Source organism: Haliotis asinina, chromosome 4, assembly GCF_037392515.1.
Source record: "Haliotis asinina isolate JCU_RB_2024 chromosome 4, JCU_Hal_asi_v2, whole genome shotgun sequence".
NCBI lineage: Eukaryota > Metazoa > Mollusca > Gastropoda > Lepetellida > Haliotidae > Haliotis > Haliotis asinina.
The window spans coordinates 13,990,882-14,006,457 of NC_090283.1; the positions used below are offsets into that span (position 1 = coordinate 13,990,882).

The 15,576-nt window shown below is 41.7% G+C and overlaps 1 protein-coding gene across 4 annotated transcripts in view; it reads left to right on the plus strand.

The window, feature by feature from the left end:
* Positions 1–6,260: 6,260 nt before the first annotated feature.
* The window catches only part of LOC137281303 (chitin synthase chs-2-like), a 32,515-nt gene continuing 23,199 nt past the window's right edge, over positions 6,261–15,576 (plus strand). Inside the window, exons 1-5 of one of the 4 annotated variants that reach the window (XM_067812474.1) lie at positions 6,261–6,353; positions 6,781–6,989; positions 7,943–8,369; positions 12,036–12,997; positions 13,284–13,377. In XM_067812474.1, the coding sequence (XP_067668575.1) occupies positions 6,880–6,989; positions 7,943–8,369; positions 12,036–12,997; positions 13,284–13,377 (1,593 nt within the window). In that variant the 5' untranslated portion in view covers positions 6,261–6,353; positions 6,781–6,879. Of the gene's footprint in view, positions 6,635–6,780; positions 6,990–7,942; positions 8,370–12,035; positions 12,998–13,283; positions 13,378–15,576 lie in introns of all 4 variants that reach the window. The other 3 variants (XM_067812476.1, XM_067812477.1, XM_067812475.1) reach the window with 3 other exon arrangements.

Below are 15,576 nucleotides of genomic sequence, written 5' to 3' on the forward strand. Positions count from 1 at the left end.
TTCAAATGCGGATAAGAGTTGTTTCAGAAGCGGTCATAAATTCAATTTTTTATCATTGGTTTGTATCACAAGGAGGAGTGCTCATAAAATGAAACACCGAAAACAAGTAAGGGTAGTCGAAGTTAACATTCATCCCGTACTGCACGCTCATTTGTTTCACTGTTCTATCTTTCATGCTTACCCCCTTCTCATACAAACTCATAACAGCGTTTTCTTAAGTTGAATTAATTCTGAGATTTAAATGCCGGGGGATATGTCATCTTTGGATGACTCGCTACCATCCGCCATAAAACAGAAACAATATAGGACCATATTTCTTCCGTCAATCACTGGGATTCCATTGCTTGATATGACAAGACCCTTGATATGAAATGTCATATACTGGAGATGAGAGTCCCGAGGATCTCTAATTAAAGCAAGTAAGTCTGTAATAGACGGAGGAAATGGTCATCGCGATACTCACCAAGTAAACTTAACCCCAAATCATCTCACGTCCTTCTCACTAAATTTTGTTTAATTACGCAGGGACCTCCAACGTTAAATATTTTAATGGTTTATCTTGCTTACACACAGCCGTCACTTAGCTGGAAAATTGCAAACAACAATACTCCGTAGACTGTTGGTACCTGGACACTGTCACGCTCTACATTATCTGACAATACCAACAATTACCTCTTCCCCAAAGTCATAGTGGGAGGGTGAAGTGAGGACAAACTGGAAATTCCCCGACCCTCAGATTCGAACACAACGTCGTCATTCATTGCACTCAAAGCACCATTCAGTTGTATATTCGCTTTGAAGAAGGCCCAGTTTTACATATCACTCCCATTCACCCACTGAAATTCTGTAGGATTGGTGTAGCGTGAGGCACGGTGTTCGTGACCATGTGGCAAAAGGCTTAGGGAATTATAGAAGGGTTCACGGAATCTGTTTGACGCATGCTGCTTTCAGTATTGTCAAAGGTGACGTAGTTCTCAACAGCCTCTCAAGTGAACGTGTCAGATCGAGGAAGTAGTTCAAACTGATCAAATGATCCATATAAATCTCTTCTAAAGACGTCTGAGTCACTGATATCTAAAACTCGACTTCCATAATACAATCGTGGTATCGAAAACGCCCAGCGTACGCTTATATATTTTTAGATAACCTATTCAATTTCAATCCGATAAGGTCTCTGATCATTGTGCAATGTGTTAAATTGGTTGTGTAACTACATTCTAACATCTTAGCGTCTAAGGCCGTAATTTTCATTTTTTTTGTCACATTCGTTTTTTAATGAAAAACACTTTGGTCGGTGGTAGAAGTTAACGCTTGAAATTAAATGATCAAATCTCAAATAATTCACCATTTAATGATTAATGCTTCACGTGGGACAAAGGTCACACTGAAGTAAAATAACAGAACTAGTCGTGACTTTATCTCAGGGCAAAGGATTTATTACAATTCAATAATTTGCCAACAATGTTGTTGCTTCAGGTAAGGGAAAAAGTTGCTAGCTCAGGAGAGGAAACAATTAACTGGTTCAATCAGGTTACAAATTGTTGGATGAAGTGTGGAACAAAATTATTATTCAAAGATAAAACAAAGGAAGGAAGGAAAATAATTTGCTGGATCAGTTGGGTAAACAATTTGTTAGTCCGAGAAGGTAAGCAATATGTTTGTTCAAGCGGGTAAAAATAGTTGCGGTTCGAGTGTGGAAACAAGTTGCTGATTCTAGTGTGGAAACAAATCGAGGTGACAAACACGTGGCTGGTTCGAGCAGGCAAACCCGTTACAGGTTCGCATGGTAAACAAGTTGCTGGTTCGAGTGAGTTGCTGCTTCAAGTGGGTAAACCATTTGCTGGTTCAGTAGTGTAAACAAGTTGCTGGTTCGAGTGTGGAAAAAGTTGTTGCTTGAAGTCGGTAAACAAGTTGCAGGTTTGAGTGGCTAAACAACTTCTTAATTCCTTCGGGTTTAGATACAAGTTGCTGGTTCGAGTGGGTAAACATGTGGGTAAACGAGGTGCTGGTTTCTGAAAGTTTGACAAGAAAGGTACCTGTTCAAAGGAGCTGTCAGTCACCCTTTCAAAGGAGAAACAAGTTGTTGGACCAAACAGTAATATTGTTCTTAATTTCTGAATGCTTGTTCCACCTTCCTGTTATTACTGATTTTGTAACATACAACATTCAGCAATCATGTTGATGTATCGGGTCGCACAATGAAAAGTTTCCAGGTTACGATACGTCAACACAACATACAACACAAATTTCGTCAACACAACACAAATTTCGTCAACACAACACACAGTTGCATTGCGGCAACTTTCAACCACCACACTCGTAGAGAACGATAATTACTGTGCAGGGCTTTTATCTCTTCATTGATAGGTTGCCGATCATTTTACAGGATATGCCGAGTCGTCGACCTACTGCAATATTCATCCGTAAGACCTGATTGACCTAACAAGATCTACTTCCTGGTTCTATTGGCATGGCTCCGTGACGCCCCGCGATATATAGACACACACAAATATCTCTTAACCTCGGCATTGCTCTTGCACATGCCAAACTGGGCGCGCCTTCACAGCATAAGGTAAGATCGTATGATTGTTTCACCACCCCATTTAAATGGTCGAGTGGAGTAGGGCAGAGACTTGATCTGCTGTTCGTCTGTCATATTCAGAGTGTAGTTACACGGGGGTAGGGACTGAGAACTCTACCTCATCGGAATTACCTGCACTGGAATGTGTTACTTGACCGTACCCTGTGAGAGGTATTTATTACTTCAGGGTGTCGTTTAATATCAATTTTACATGTACACTGAGCAGCAAAAGAAACGCAAAGTTTCGCAAAAAGGAAATCTTATAAAAGTAAACGTTTATGTTTATTTTCTGTGTAAAACCTTGACAAAAAGAGTTGCGTTCTTTTTCCTGTACACTAATATTACTGGCGTGATGTTCAAAACCACCTCACTCACTCAGTGCCATAAGTCTTACCCGGATATCCTGCTATTATCATTGGGGTTTGTTTGTTTGTTCGTTCAAAGCCACTCTCAGTATTACTGTAGGCAAGTGACGACGAACTGTAATGAACGAGTTTAATTTTATGCCGCCTTTAGCAATATTCAAGCAATATCACGACCGGGGACATTGTACTCATGTGGGGAAGCGAACGAGCGAAGGCTTTAACCACTTGGCTACTATATACCCTCATCCCCACCTGTAAATATTCGTGACAATCCAGTAACTGACACCGCGGTTTTGGTGTCATAAGCGAATGCTTTCACCGTTGGACTTTCACCCCTTTGTGGACGAGCGAAGTCGCAAGGGTGAATATTGTGTTGTGGTACAGCCGTATGAAAAGTAGATACAAACGTGAAATGGTCAAATGGTGCTCGAGCTTAACTCATGTCTTTGGTAAGGTGACGCGCACTTCAACAAGTGAGTTTGATTTCGTACACGTAAATCGTACCTGACTTCCATTGTGACCACCCTATCCACAGTTTTTACAGTATTACTCCACATCTTGAAAGTAACATATTGCGATATGATTAGTAAAATGACACATGACGTGACATACATTAAAGGTGATAGATTAGGGTTTTATGCAATATGGCAACAATATCACCACATTGAACACCAGAAATGGACTTCACACAATGTGCCCATGTAGAGAATCGAACCTGGGTCTTTGGCATGAACTCCGAACACTGAACAACACAAACGCACCATACAAGACAAAAATACCATGACTAAATGACAAGAGTAGACAGGTTGATGTATAAGTATCCAGAAAATGTATCATTACACAGTTTCCCGTTCACCGGAATGGTGTTTACTGCATGGACGATAATAGAGCTGAACTTTGGTATGCTTTTCCTGTTTTATTTATTCGATTTCAAGATAACACGTCCATAACGATAACAGCATACCATTCCTAAACACAGATCACAATACATCCAAATAAAGTATGTTTGTTCTTGGAGATGGAAATAAAGCGTCGCGTTAAGAGGAATGAATATCATGATCATGTTTAAAATATTTGTAGATACCAACCGAAGTGGATGAAACAAAATATGCCACGTTGATTGATAGCAGTGTAGGATCATGAAGCCGATATCTAGGTTAACTTAGCCCGAGACGTTTGCTCACCTCTTTCTTTGTGTGTAGACCAACATTCCGGAGTAGATATATTTAATGAGGTCTCTTGAAGCTTGGGCTATATCAAGGGACAACTGGACACGGATGGACGAGGTCTTGTGTTTCACCGACACTTGATACTCCCTTCAATCTGAGAGTTCACTAGACGGGATATGAGTGAGTTGTGGAGACAGCACTGTAATGGGTTTTTTGGGATGGGGTAGTAGTCTAGGCATTAAAGACGTCTCTTGTGACGTCGACGAATTAGGTTTGATTCCCGAAATGGGTAAAATTTGTGGAGTCCATTTCTGGTGTCTCCCCTCAGTCATTGAATTATCTCTTTGGTGTGAAAGCTAACATGACACTGAAAGTGTGGAGTCCAAGCATGTGCCAATTTACACTCACTCACTCACACAATCATATCACTCACTCACTCACTCACTCACTCACTCACTCACTCACTCACTCACTCACTCGTCTGTTCCTCTTCGTAGGGCAAAGACCGTCCAATACAGATCGTCAGATCCCCCTGGCTTCATTTGCGAAATATACCCTCTATGCATTTCAAACATAGAGGTAGTTATGAGAACGGGAAAGAAAAACTGTAACAAAGAGACGGAGGTAAATACAGCATCACCTTGACTTACACCTTAAGGACATAACATGAAACTAATAGTCGGCAACTAATCCACTTGAACAAGCATCTCCATAATGACAATGTGAAATTATACCTCTAAGATTAAGGTTTTCCTTAAATAGAACTTCTGTGTGAGAAAGACTTAACGCCCTCATGGCTCAGTCAAGCGTGAACCACATACAAGGAGCGTCAGATTACGTTGTCACAAGTGACTGCGTTTCACCATTGGAAAGTTATACCCTTGCGCGTTTCACTCCGTTGAGAATGAAAACATGTAAAGTATGCATAAGTCCTTTACTATAAACAGTTCACGATTTCTTTCCGTACACACAAAACACATCCCGGAAAAGTTGTGTAAATATATGGGTGTCTACACTGATGGGGGTGATTGCTGCTTGTTTTGTAACGAGACGTTTTCTGCTGCTGAGGGTACCCCTGAGAACGGTTAGCAAATTGCCTGTTTGGATTTTAAACACAAACGACTACGACCACGATGACGATGACGACGACGACGACGACGATGATGGTGGTGGTGATGATGATGATGATGATGATGATGGTGGTGTTGGTGGTGGAGGTGATGATGATGTAACGATGATGATGTAGAAACTCGATTTCAACTCTCAACAACTCGCATTTGAGGTCATTAGGTTAACAGTCACGTCATCAACTAAACGGGTACCCATGAACAGATATATGATGAGCACACAGTCACGTCACCATGCCTTAGGTCCGTTTTCGAAAAAAAAAAAGAATCCCAGGAAACAGGAAAAGCTAAAAAAAAAAATCTGCTTGTCGGTCATTCTTATGACCTTGATCACTTCAAGCTTGTACTTCCTGACCTCTCCACGTTGACTTGTGGCAACTTCACACCAATGTACCTAGTACAGACAATCCGACCACCTAGTTCCTTGCAGCCGCCTCCCCAGTACCCTTACCGCCGTACACCACTTCTCCCCTATACCACCCCCCCCTCCTCAATCACCATCCCCGAACGCCAATTTACAAATTACCTCACATCCATGTATCACACGTATATCAATCCCTTAACTGCATCGAGCCACATGCTGCGCCTATTGATAAACAGACAAATCCTTGCTATATAGCATTGAATTACATACACACATACACACATACACACACACACACACACACACACACACACACACACACACATACATACATACATACATACATACATACATACATATCAATATATATGTTATACTTCAAGCCAAGCTCATTCAACGATTATCATTTGTGTATGTAAATCCACTTTCGTGTCAAAGTTCAGAAACGTCAATTTGAAACGACTTCACAGAGGACTCTGATATGAATCGTGTCGGTGAAGTAACAGTGAGCGACAGCTCGTCATGCTCAAGCAATGGAACGCGACATCCGGGTTATCAGAGCGACGAATTTGTACAGATAACACAATATGGACCTAAACAACTCCTCTGTTATCAGATGTCAGTTTACATGGTTGTCAGTTCTTGGAAAAGCTCACTCCTGAGCGGAGAGTCATATATGTGAAACAGTGTTAGTGGCTGGCTGCGACTATCCTGGGTGCAATCGGGTGGTGTCCGTGGGAGACAATAGTCAGTTCTTTGGAACAGTCTGTCGGTTTCGTGTGTTCTGGGTTCAGTTAGGCGTGTCCATTGGAAACAATCGAGATTTGTTCTTAATTGGAACAGCCTTACCGGCCGCGCCTGTCGCAGTTACAATCGGGCGCTGTCCGAGGGAGACAAGAGTGTTATTTGGAACAGCCGGACGCTTGCCTCTGTCCCTGGGTATCCATGGGTATATGCTATTTGAGGGTGGAGTCAATCTGTGGACCTACCCGGGGTGTGATCGGATAAAGTGCTTGTCGTGTCACAGGGTTTGTCGTGTCACAGACAGTTTGTATCGTCTTTGTGTTTATGCTCCAATGATTAATGTCTTTGAGTTAATAGTTGCATGTAATTAGTCATGTGTGAGTGCTTTGTTTAATGTTTGTGTTAATGTACTTGTGTTTGGATTCATTAGGTACCTGACGACCTGTGCTGGGATAACCAAGGGAAACTTCAGAGTAATACCTGATGATGTAGAGTTGGTGGTTTGAGACGCTACATCACATCCGTTACCATGGCAACGGGAACAGACAATCCCGGGTATGTAAGCGAGGAGGCTGACACCGTCAACAGGGTTTCATCGTATGATAATAACGTTCACAGCGGTCGTAGGACCTCCCCCATGTAAGTAATTTACGACTGTCATAGTTGAGATGGAGGTGGAGCTGGCACTGTCCCAAATAGCCCTTGCAGCACTCGATGTAATTCAAGTACTGGCCACAGCACAATGCATTTCCTGATTAGAACAGAGTGCATTACATCATGTTAGATTAGATAATGTTAGCTTAGCTTAGCTTTGTACGAAGGTGTGATAAGGTAAAATAAGCCAATGTAAGCTAAGCTGAGCTAAGCTAGGTTGCATAAAGTTAAGGTAAGGTAAGGTAAGGTAAGGTAAGGTAAGGTAAGGTAAGGTAAGGTAAGGTAAGGTAAGGTAAGGTAAGGTAAGGTAAGGTAAGGTAAGGTAAGGTAAGGTAAGGTAAGGTAAGGTAAGGTAAGGTAAGGTAAGATATTCTTAACTAATCTAAAGCATGTTAAGGTAAGAAAAGAATCGGTATGGTTTGGTTAGGTCAGCTTAACTTCTCTTAATTTAAGCAATTTCAGATGAAGTCATACCCTTTCATGTGTAAGTAGCTTAGCTTTGCTTGCTTTAATAAGCCTCCGCTCATACACACAGCCACATTGTGATGTAGGGTTTGATGAAGATATACTTGCGTGTATACTATATTACATACATGCGTGGCTAATGGCTAATTACCAAATGCCGCACAATAAACATGTAAATGTATTCAATTAATCAAATATAAAGTCGTATGCGCAAGAATAGCTGAAGTACTTTTACAATTCGCTGTCAGATTCACCGATTTCAAAACAGTGAGCTCACGAGGACCATGCCCCTTTGGTTAAAAAATGTAGATCCGTCTAACATAAATATTTTACAAACATATATCAAGCCTTAAAACAACATCCAAAAATAATTTATGGTAAATGAATGTTCAGTCTGGAAGGGGGTTTCGCAACATTGCATCACAAGCAAAGTTTATAACAAATAATCGATGGTCATTTTCGATTATTTTCAGAGAGAAAGCCAAGCCATGGGATATATTCCAAGAAGATGCCAAGACGAGCCTGTCAACTTCCTCGGAATACGAAATATGGAAGACCATCAACGCCATCGTCAAATTGTTTACGTACATCGTTTTCATTGGTCTTATTCTCGGTTCGTCCGTGATGTCCAAACTTTGCATATTCTATATGACGTACCATCTACCCATCCATGATCATTTTATACTTGGCAAAGAACAAATCAAAGACAACAATACGGCTCATAATGGGAACAACAGGGTACGGTTCCTGTTGAAACAGAAGGACCTGATTGTAGACATGAAATGGGTGTGGTCACTTATTCTCGTCATGTGGGCCCCCTATGTATTCACGGCGATGTCGTGCACGTGGAGGATGATCACAAAACAGAACAAATCGGTGCAAGTACTACCTGTCATTGTGGTGAGTGATACTGGAAAACATACTCAGAAATCATGTTTCATAGTACCGTGAAGAACCTATGTTAGAATTGATGTTCACACCGATTGTCTGTAAAGAGGAGCCATTTATGAATATTGGTGTCACACTTAAACTGTAGCCTGGGGAGTTGGGATTTGTATTTAAAAATATGTTAGCGGTTAAATATCAACCCAGAGGCATCGCAAACAGCGTTAACTGGCACGCCCTCGTGCTTATCTGACTACCTACAGATATTCATATGGATTGATTTTATTACTAACTTTTGTCGCCAGACGGTAGTACAATGCAACCCACGACAGAGAGTCCTGAAAACGTTTTCTGAAATAGCATTTATAAATATTCTATTATGTTATTCTCTCAAGAGAAAAGAAAGAATGACGTTTAGTATATTTCTTAGCCAAGATTACCATTTTGTACATTATCTCTACGAGGGGATGTCATTAAGTTTTGAGCCTTGCATCGAAAAACACAAAATATTAGTCCCCGTGAGTCAAGACATCTTTTCTGCCAGTCGCTGATGAAATCTCTGTAAAAGGCGCCATTTTGGTCCTCAAACCAAGCCTCAGTAGCAGCAATAAGCTCATTATCATCCTGAAATCTACGACCACACAGGTGTTTCTTGAGATTTGGGAACAGATGGTAGAGTAGGGGCGGGGGGGATGCGGCAAGTTTTCGTACCCGCATTCCTGGACAGCAGCAGCTGCAACACGAGAGGTGTGTACTGGAGCATTGTCTTGATGTAGAAGAATACCACGTCTGATCTTGCCCCGGCGCTTCTCCTACATTGACTGTCGCACTTGCCTTAACGAGTTAGCGTAATATTCCCCATTCATTGTCTCTTCCTTTTGGTAAGTAATCTATGTAGATGACGCCTTTGCTATCCCAGATGACTGTCGCCATTACCTTCTGCACTGATCTGGAGGCTTTGAACTTTTTGGTCCTGGGAGAAGTGACATGTTTCCATTCCATGGATTCTTGTTTGCTCTCAGGATCATAGTAGTGGATCCAGGTTTCATCACAGGTTACTAGCCTAAAGTGAAAATCTTCTGGATTCTTGTTGTATCTGGTTAGCATGGAGTTGCTTATGGTGACCCTTGTTTGCTTCATTTCATCTGTCAGCATTCTTGGCACCCATCTTGCACACACCTTAGACGTGACGAGATGTTCATGAAGAATTGTCTCGATGGATCCGTGTGAAATGCCTGTGGTCTCCTCTATCTCGTGGAGTGTGATTCGACTATTTTCCAGCACAAGTCTATGCACTCTGTCAATGTTTTCCTGACTAGTGCTTGCTGTTGGGCGACCTGGACGGGGGTCATCTTCAAGACTCTCTCTACCATGTTTAAATTCATTGACCCATCGTTTGATGGTAGCAGATGAAGGGGAGGACTTCCCATAAACTGCTGAAAGCCTTTCTTCAATGTTCTTCGCCGAGTTTCCTTCAAGAACTAAAAACTTAATTACTGCTCTATACTCAATTTTATTCATTTTCCCTGCCGTGGTGTGCGTGTGTGTGTGTGTGTGTGTGCGTGCGTGCGTGCGTGCGTGCGTGTGTGTGTGTGTGTGTGTGTGTGTGTGTGTGTGTGTGTGTGTGTGTGTGTGTGTGTGTTTCTGTCAATGTGAGCTGTTCCATAACTTCTGAGAGTAGGATACCCAAACTCATATATCACATCAGCTACACCCCAAGGTTCAATGTCGTACCATAGGCTGTAACATCTGGGTATGAAAAATGCTCAAGGCTCAAAACGTATTGACATCCCCTCGTATGCGTGATCTACGTTACTAATGAATTAACAAAGTCTAGAACACGCAAATACCTTGTTAAAATCTCAAAATGATGTGAAATAGCTCAAAAAGTAATGAGGAAAATGTGTTAAAGCTAAACAGCAGGTTACTCCAGATTCCTTTACAATAAAAACATAATTAAAGTTTATATCGTTTCGTTCTTTTAAGGGCGTAACCTACCTGACCTACATATAACAATATTTAACATAAAATACTGGACGTAACCGACATAGCGAGGCAGATGCTTCAAGAGGATACAGCAAATTGCAGTAATATGTCACAGATGATACAAAAAGAACAAGACAAAAATCCCTGTGATGCAATGTACGAGATGACATGTGATCTACTTGGCAGCGAAAATACATTCTTTTCTTATAGAACTAATACCTATCGCTAATACAATACGCACTATATAAAATCCAGCTAATGACTTAATCAATGCATTTGCTAGGTTATGTTTCTAAGGCGTCTTGACCTTGGTAACGAAATTACATTAAAGTGAACATTCTTAACCTAATCGGACTCCCTCTAACAATGCTATCCTTCGATACCTTTCCATGGCATCTATAGGTTTTGTTTCATCAATACATAATATTCATTTGTTTGTAATAAGTTATGATAATAAGTGTATTATGATAATAAGTGTATTATGATAATAAGTGTATTATGAGCTACAGAGCTATCATACAATGAGGGGTAACAGAGATTACCAAAAATGTTACATTTTCCGAAGTTCTTCATTATCCCCATCTGTGCCCTTTTCAAGAAGAACACTGTATTGATTTGTGGTCAATAGTAGCTGAGATTATGCAAAAGGCAAAGTTTTATTCCATATTTGTTTCATGTAACATTATGATGATTGAAACTAAATGGTAAGGTAGATTGCAGATGGTAGTAACGTGGATTCCATGATTTTTGTTTTCAACGAGACATCTATGAGATTTATTTTTCCAAAGTTACAAGCTGTATCCCACCAACTGTCCCTGGTTCTGATGGAGAGTGTTGTACTTATAAAAAAGGGGAACATCAACCTTACTGTAATTACATTTATGTGTTCTTAGTCTGTGTTATTCGATTTGTCACACAAATCAGGTAGATTACAAAACAAAGTCTGAAGATGCCTGCATTTGTTATAAGACTGAAACGGGCCAGGGGAGTGTTCCCTATTCGTGATTTGTGCACACAGTGTTCCATGAGTTGTTACCAGTTAAAACTTATTCAAAGAAAGTCAAGACTTCGTTTTCCATAAAATATACTTTGGCTATTGGTTCCACTCTACAGAGGATTGGTGTTCAGCTACACGCACTTGCACTAAAAGGCGACTATCGTTATCGGGTGGTCAGCCTCGGTGACTGGGAAAGAATCAGTGATCATGCGGACAATGGTCACGACTGATGGGTGAAATAACAGACACAGGCAGCTATTGATTGTTTGATCGGCATTTTAGGTGTCAGTAACGAAGCAACCAACTTATTGGGTAACTCATGACGCGCTGCAAGTACGCACTTACACGTTTATTTTTAAATACTTGAACACTTCTGGTCAAATATCAGTGTCTTGTGAGATTGAGATCCGGATTACAACTGGCCTTCAGCAATTTATACTTTATGCGTATCAGCTGACACATGTCAGTGTAATCCAGTTACGTAGACCGGTGTTCATCCTGCTGACCACTGGATTGTCTGATCCAGATTTGATTATTTGCAGGCCGCGACTATTTACCTGGAATAGTGTTGGGTGAGTCGTTAATGAAATTGTAAGTGCAAGCTCCTTAAAGGACAAGAACTACACTGTACTGCTGTGGTAATCCCGTTTGTTTCCATACAAATATAACTGGTACCGATGATGTCTTTCTATCTCCAGGCAAGCCTCGTCGAGATCATTCACTCCATCGGCCTCTGCGTCTTTGTCTTCCTCGTCCTCCCAAACGTTGACCCGTTGCTCGGTTTTTTTGTGACGTTTAGCGTAGCTGTGATTCCTGCGATCTTCAGAATATTTGAAAGAAAGGAACAGAATGGCAATGCTGACACAGGAAATGACTCCACGCAATCAACAGCAATGAAGGTCGTGAAGGGAGTTTTGAACTGCGTCCTGGCAGTTGTACACATAACGACTGTTGCCCTGTGGGCACTGAGAACATACACCCAGCAAGACAACATCACAAACGCAATTCTACTTCCTGTCAGCCTCGTTCTGATATCGGTCACGTGGTGGGAGAACTACGTGAGTGGAATCAAAGGTTTGGCTACAATACGACGTAACATCCGTGAACAGAGGGTGAAGATTGATTTAATTACCTCCGTCATTAAAATAATTACTACACTTGTTGTTCCGGCTGTAATCTTTGCTCCTGGTGGCGATGACTGCGCCGCAACTTTTTTCCTTACAAAGAAGAATGCTACAGGATGCTCCATATATGGGACGATGACTCTTGAAGATGTTAGAGATGCAACATCTTCATGCTCTGCGCAACTCCCTTTTCTGGTAGCTGCAGTGTGCATTCTGTGCAGCGCGGTGTGCTACGGCATGTCCAAGGCCTGCTGCAAGGTGCGTGCACAGATCCCGTGTTTTTCAGTCCCAATGTTGTTTTCGACGCCTGTTACGTTTGGTCTCATCCTGCTTTCCTACTCCGTCAGTAATATTAATGGACAGTTCCTGGGCTGCAGCTTCGAGTGGGTGCAACCAATTCCAGAGTTCTCAGACTTCCTGCTGCAGTTTACCGTGGATTACTGGATTCCGATCGGCGTGTTTGGGTACATAACCTTATTTTGCATTGTCGATCATATTTGGCATCCGAGCGACGAGAGACTGGCCAGGACATACAGGTAGGAGAACTGGTATTATTTCGTAATATATGATAAATTCTCGACAGTCAATATCCAGTGTGTTCGGAGACCATGCTTTCCGGGCTATCTTGCTTTGAAACACTATACTTATGCATACGTGTACAGATATTTACGGATATGCCGATTCGCTGGTTTGTAAGTGACATTAAAGAGCGGAAATATTTCTCAAAATGTATTTGCCGTAAAGCACTTTGTATTTTTCACTTGTATAAGTTGTTAAATCCAGTGGCAGCCCAACTCATAAACCCAGTTACGAATATTACAGGTTATTTGCCAAGCCGCTGTACTGTGGAATACTGCTTGACCAGTCACTGATCCTGAACCGGAAGCGTGTGAAGGAAGCCCACATAGAAACGAAGGTACGTGAAGTATCGCCATCAGTGACCAATCTTGATGATGAGAGTGAAGTATTGCTGTCAGTGGTCATTCTTGATGAGACCCGAGAACATCTGGGTTAGAATTTATCATCAGTCAGCCATGTGTCTCGTGAGAGGCGACTAACGAGATCGACTGTCAGACTCGCAGACTTGATTAATGCAAGTCATCGTGCCCCAGTTGCGTAAATCGGTGGTCAACTGTTGATCACTGGATTGTCTGGTCCAGACTGTTATTTACACCACCATGATATATCTGGGTTACTGCTGAGTGCGGTGTAAAACTAAACCCACTCACTTTCTCACTCTTGATAATGAGACATTCTGCGTGTTCATAATGGTTTAAGGAACTGCTCTCGATGTCAAAGGCCAGCGTTTAAATGTGAATCCCAAATACTATTACAGAACCTTCCAAACATAGGTATAAAAACAAACCGACTCATCTGAAGATTTCAATGTCTTTAACGCTATTTTTGAAAGAAACAGAGAGGAAGAGAGAATACACAGTAATGTGTACCTTGTTCATGTGAGTGCAGTGTGTGAGACCCTCATGCAGCGTGTCTTTTGGTGTTAGAAGGGTGAAGTGCGGGTACGGGGTGGCAGAGGAGACTTATATGGGAAGTCGAGTGTTTGTAATGTGTCATCAAGTGTTTGGAGGGCGGGGTATGTGTGAAGGGTTATGGATCGGGGTTGACAAAATGTATTGTTGAGTTGGTAGGTCGAGTGTTTGTGTGAGAGCAGATGCAGCATATCGTCTAGTGTTTGGATGGCAGGTGTATATGAGGAGATTTGGATCGGGGTAGACCGAATGTATTGTTGAGTTGATAGGTCAGAGTAGACACAATATGTCTTCTTTTGTAATCTTTGAGGGGTGTATGGGATATGGATCAAGGTATGCGCATATATTGTTTGTTTGGTTGGTACAATGTTTGTGTCTTCTAATGCTTGGAGGGCAGGGTGTATTCGAGGAGATCTGGATCGGGTAGATATGATGTATTGTTGGGTTGGTAGGTCGAGTGTTTGTGTGAGAGCAGATGCAACATGTCTTCTAGTTTTTGGATGGCAGGCTGTATTTGCGGAGATTTGGATCCGGGTACACAGAAAGAGTAACTCGATTGGGAGTGTTTTTGTAGACCCTTCATAATTTCTAAAGTTATGAAGGTGGAGTGTCATGTGAAGGATTGGGAACATGGAGTTATATGGGAGGGTTGTATAACTCTAAATCGATGGGGGTGCGGTGTACATTTTGGGTTTGATTCAGTATGAGAGACGCACCTATACCTATGAGGATATGCCCAGTCCGCACGTTATCCCTGGGCTGTTGGTCTGTGTGTGGGTGTAGCTGCTTCATGGGTTAACGTCCATAGATTACCCGGATGTTTTGAAGCACAATATTTCCTTGTCCTGTCCACAGTGGTGTGTTATGTTTCTTAGAGTTTTCCCTGTAAATCTTATTGAATTGCTCAGCGTGTTTCTGTCACGAGAGGCTTTTACACTCTTCAAAAGATTACAGCTGTCTTTGTCCTTTTGAAAAACGTTTCAGTTCCACAAGATACGTTTAACGGTTAACTGCCTTTGCCATGGGTAAGCTTTGTGAACGAGTGACCTAGTTTCACATAGCAGACTAGCAATACTCTCGTCCTTTCGCCCAATGGTTCAGATGTTAACTCCTGTATGAATAGGGTCGGTAGCCTAGTGGTTTAAGTCCTTGCTTGTCACGCTCAAGACCCGCATTCGATTCCACAGATGGGTACAATGTGTGGAGCCCATTTCTGGTGTCCCCTGCAGTGGATTGCTGGAATATTACTAAAAACGGCGTAAAAGCGCACTCACTCTTTCCTTTATTGAGTTGCTGCATGGTTTGAATTCATTGAAGTGATCGTAGTTTCACCAAATATTCAGCTATATACCATTCTGTATTCTATATACCATAGTGTTCTTGAAGTGATCGTAGTTTCACCAAATATCCAGCTATATACCATTCTGTATTCTATATACCATAGTGTTCTCGTCCAGTCTGACTAAAATAATTTTTTACTAAGAAGTGAGTGAGTGAGTTTTACGCCACGTTTGGCAATATTACAGCAAATTCACGGCGGGGACAATAGGGCTTCATGTGTTGTACTAATGTGGGGTATCGAACCCTGCCCTTCTGTGTAAAGAGAGAACGCTTAAACCACTAGA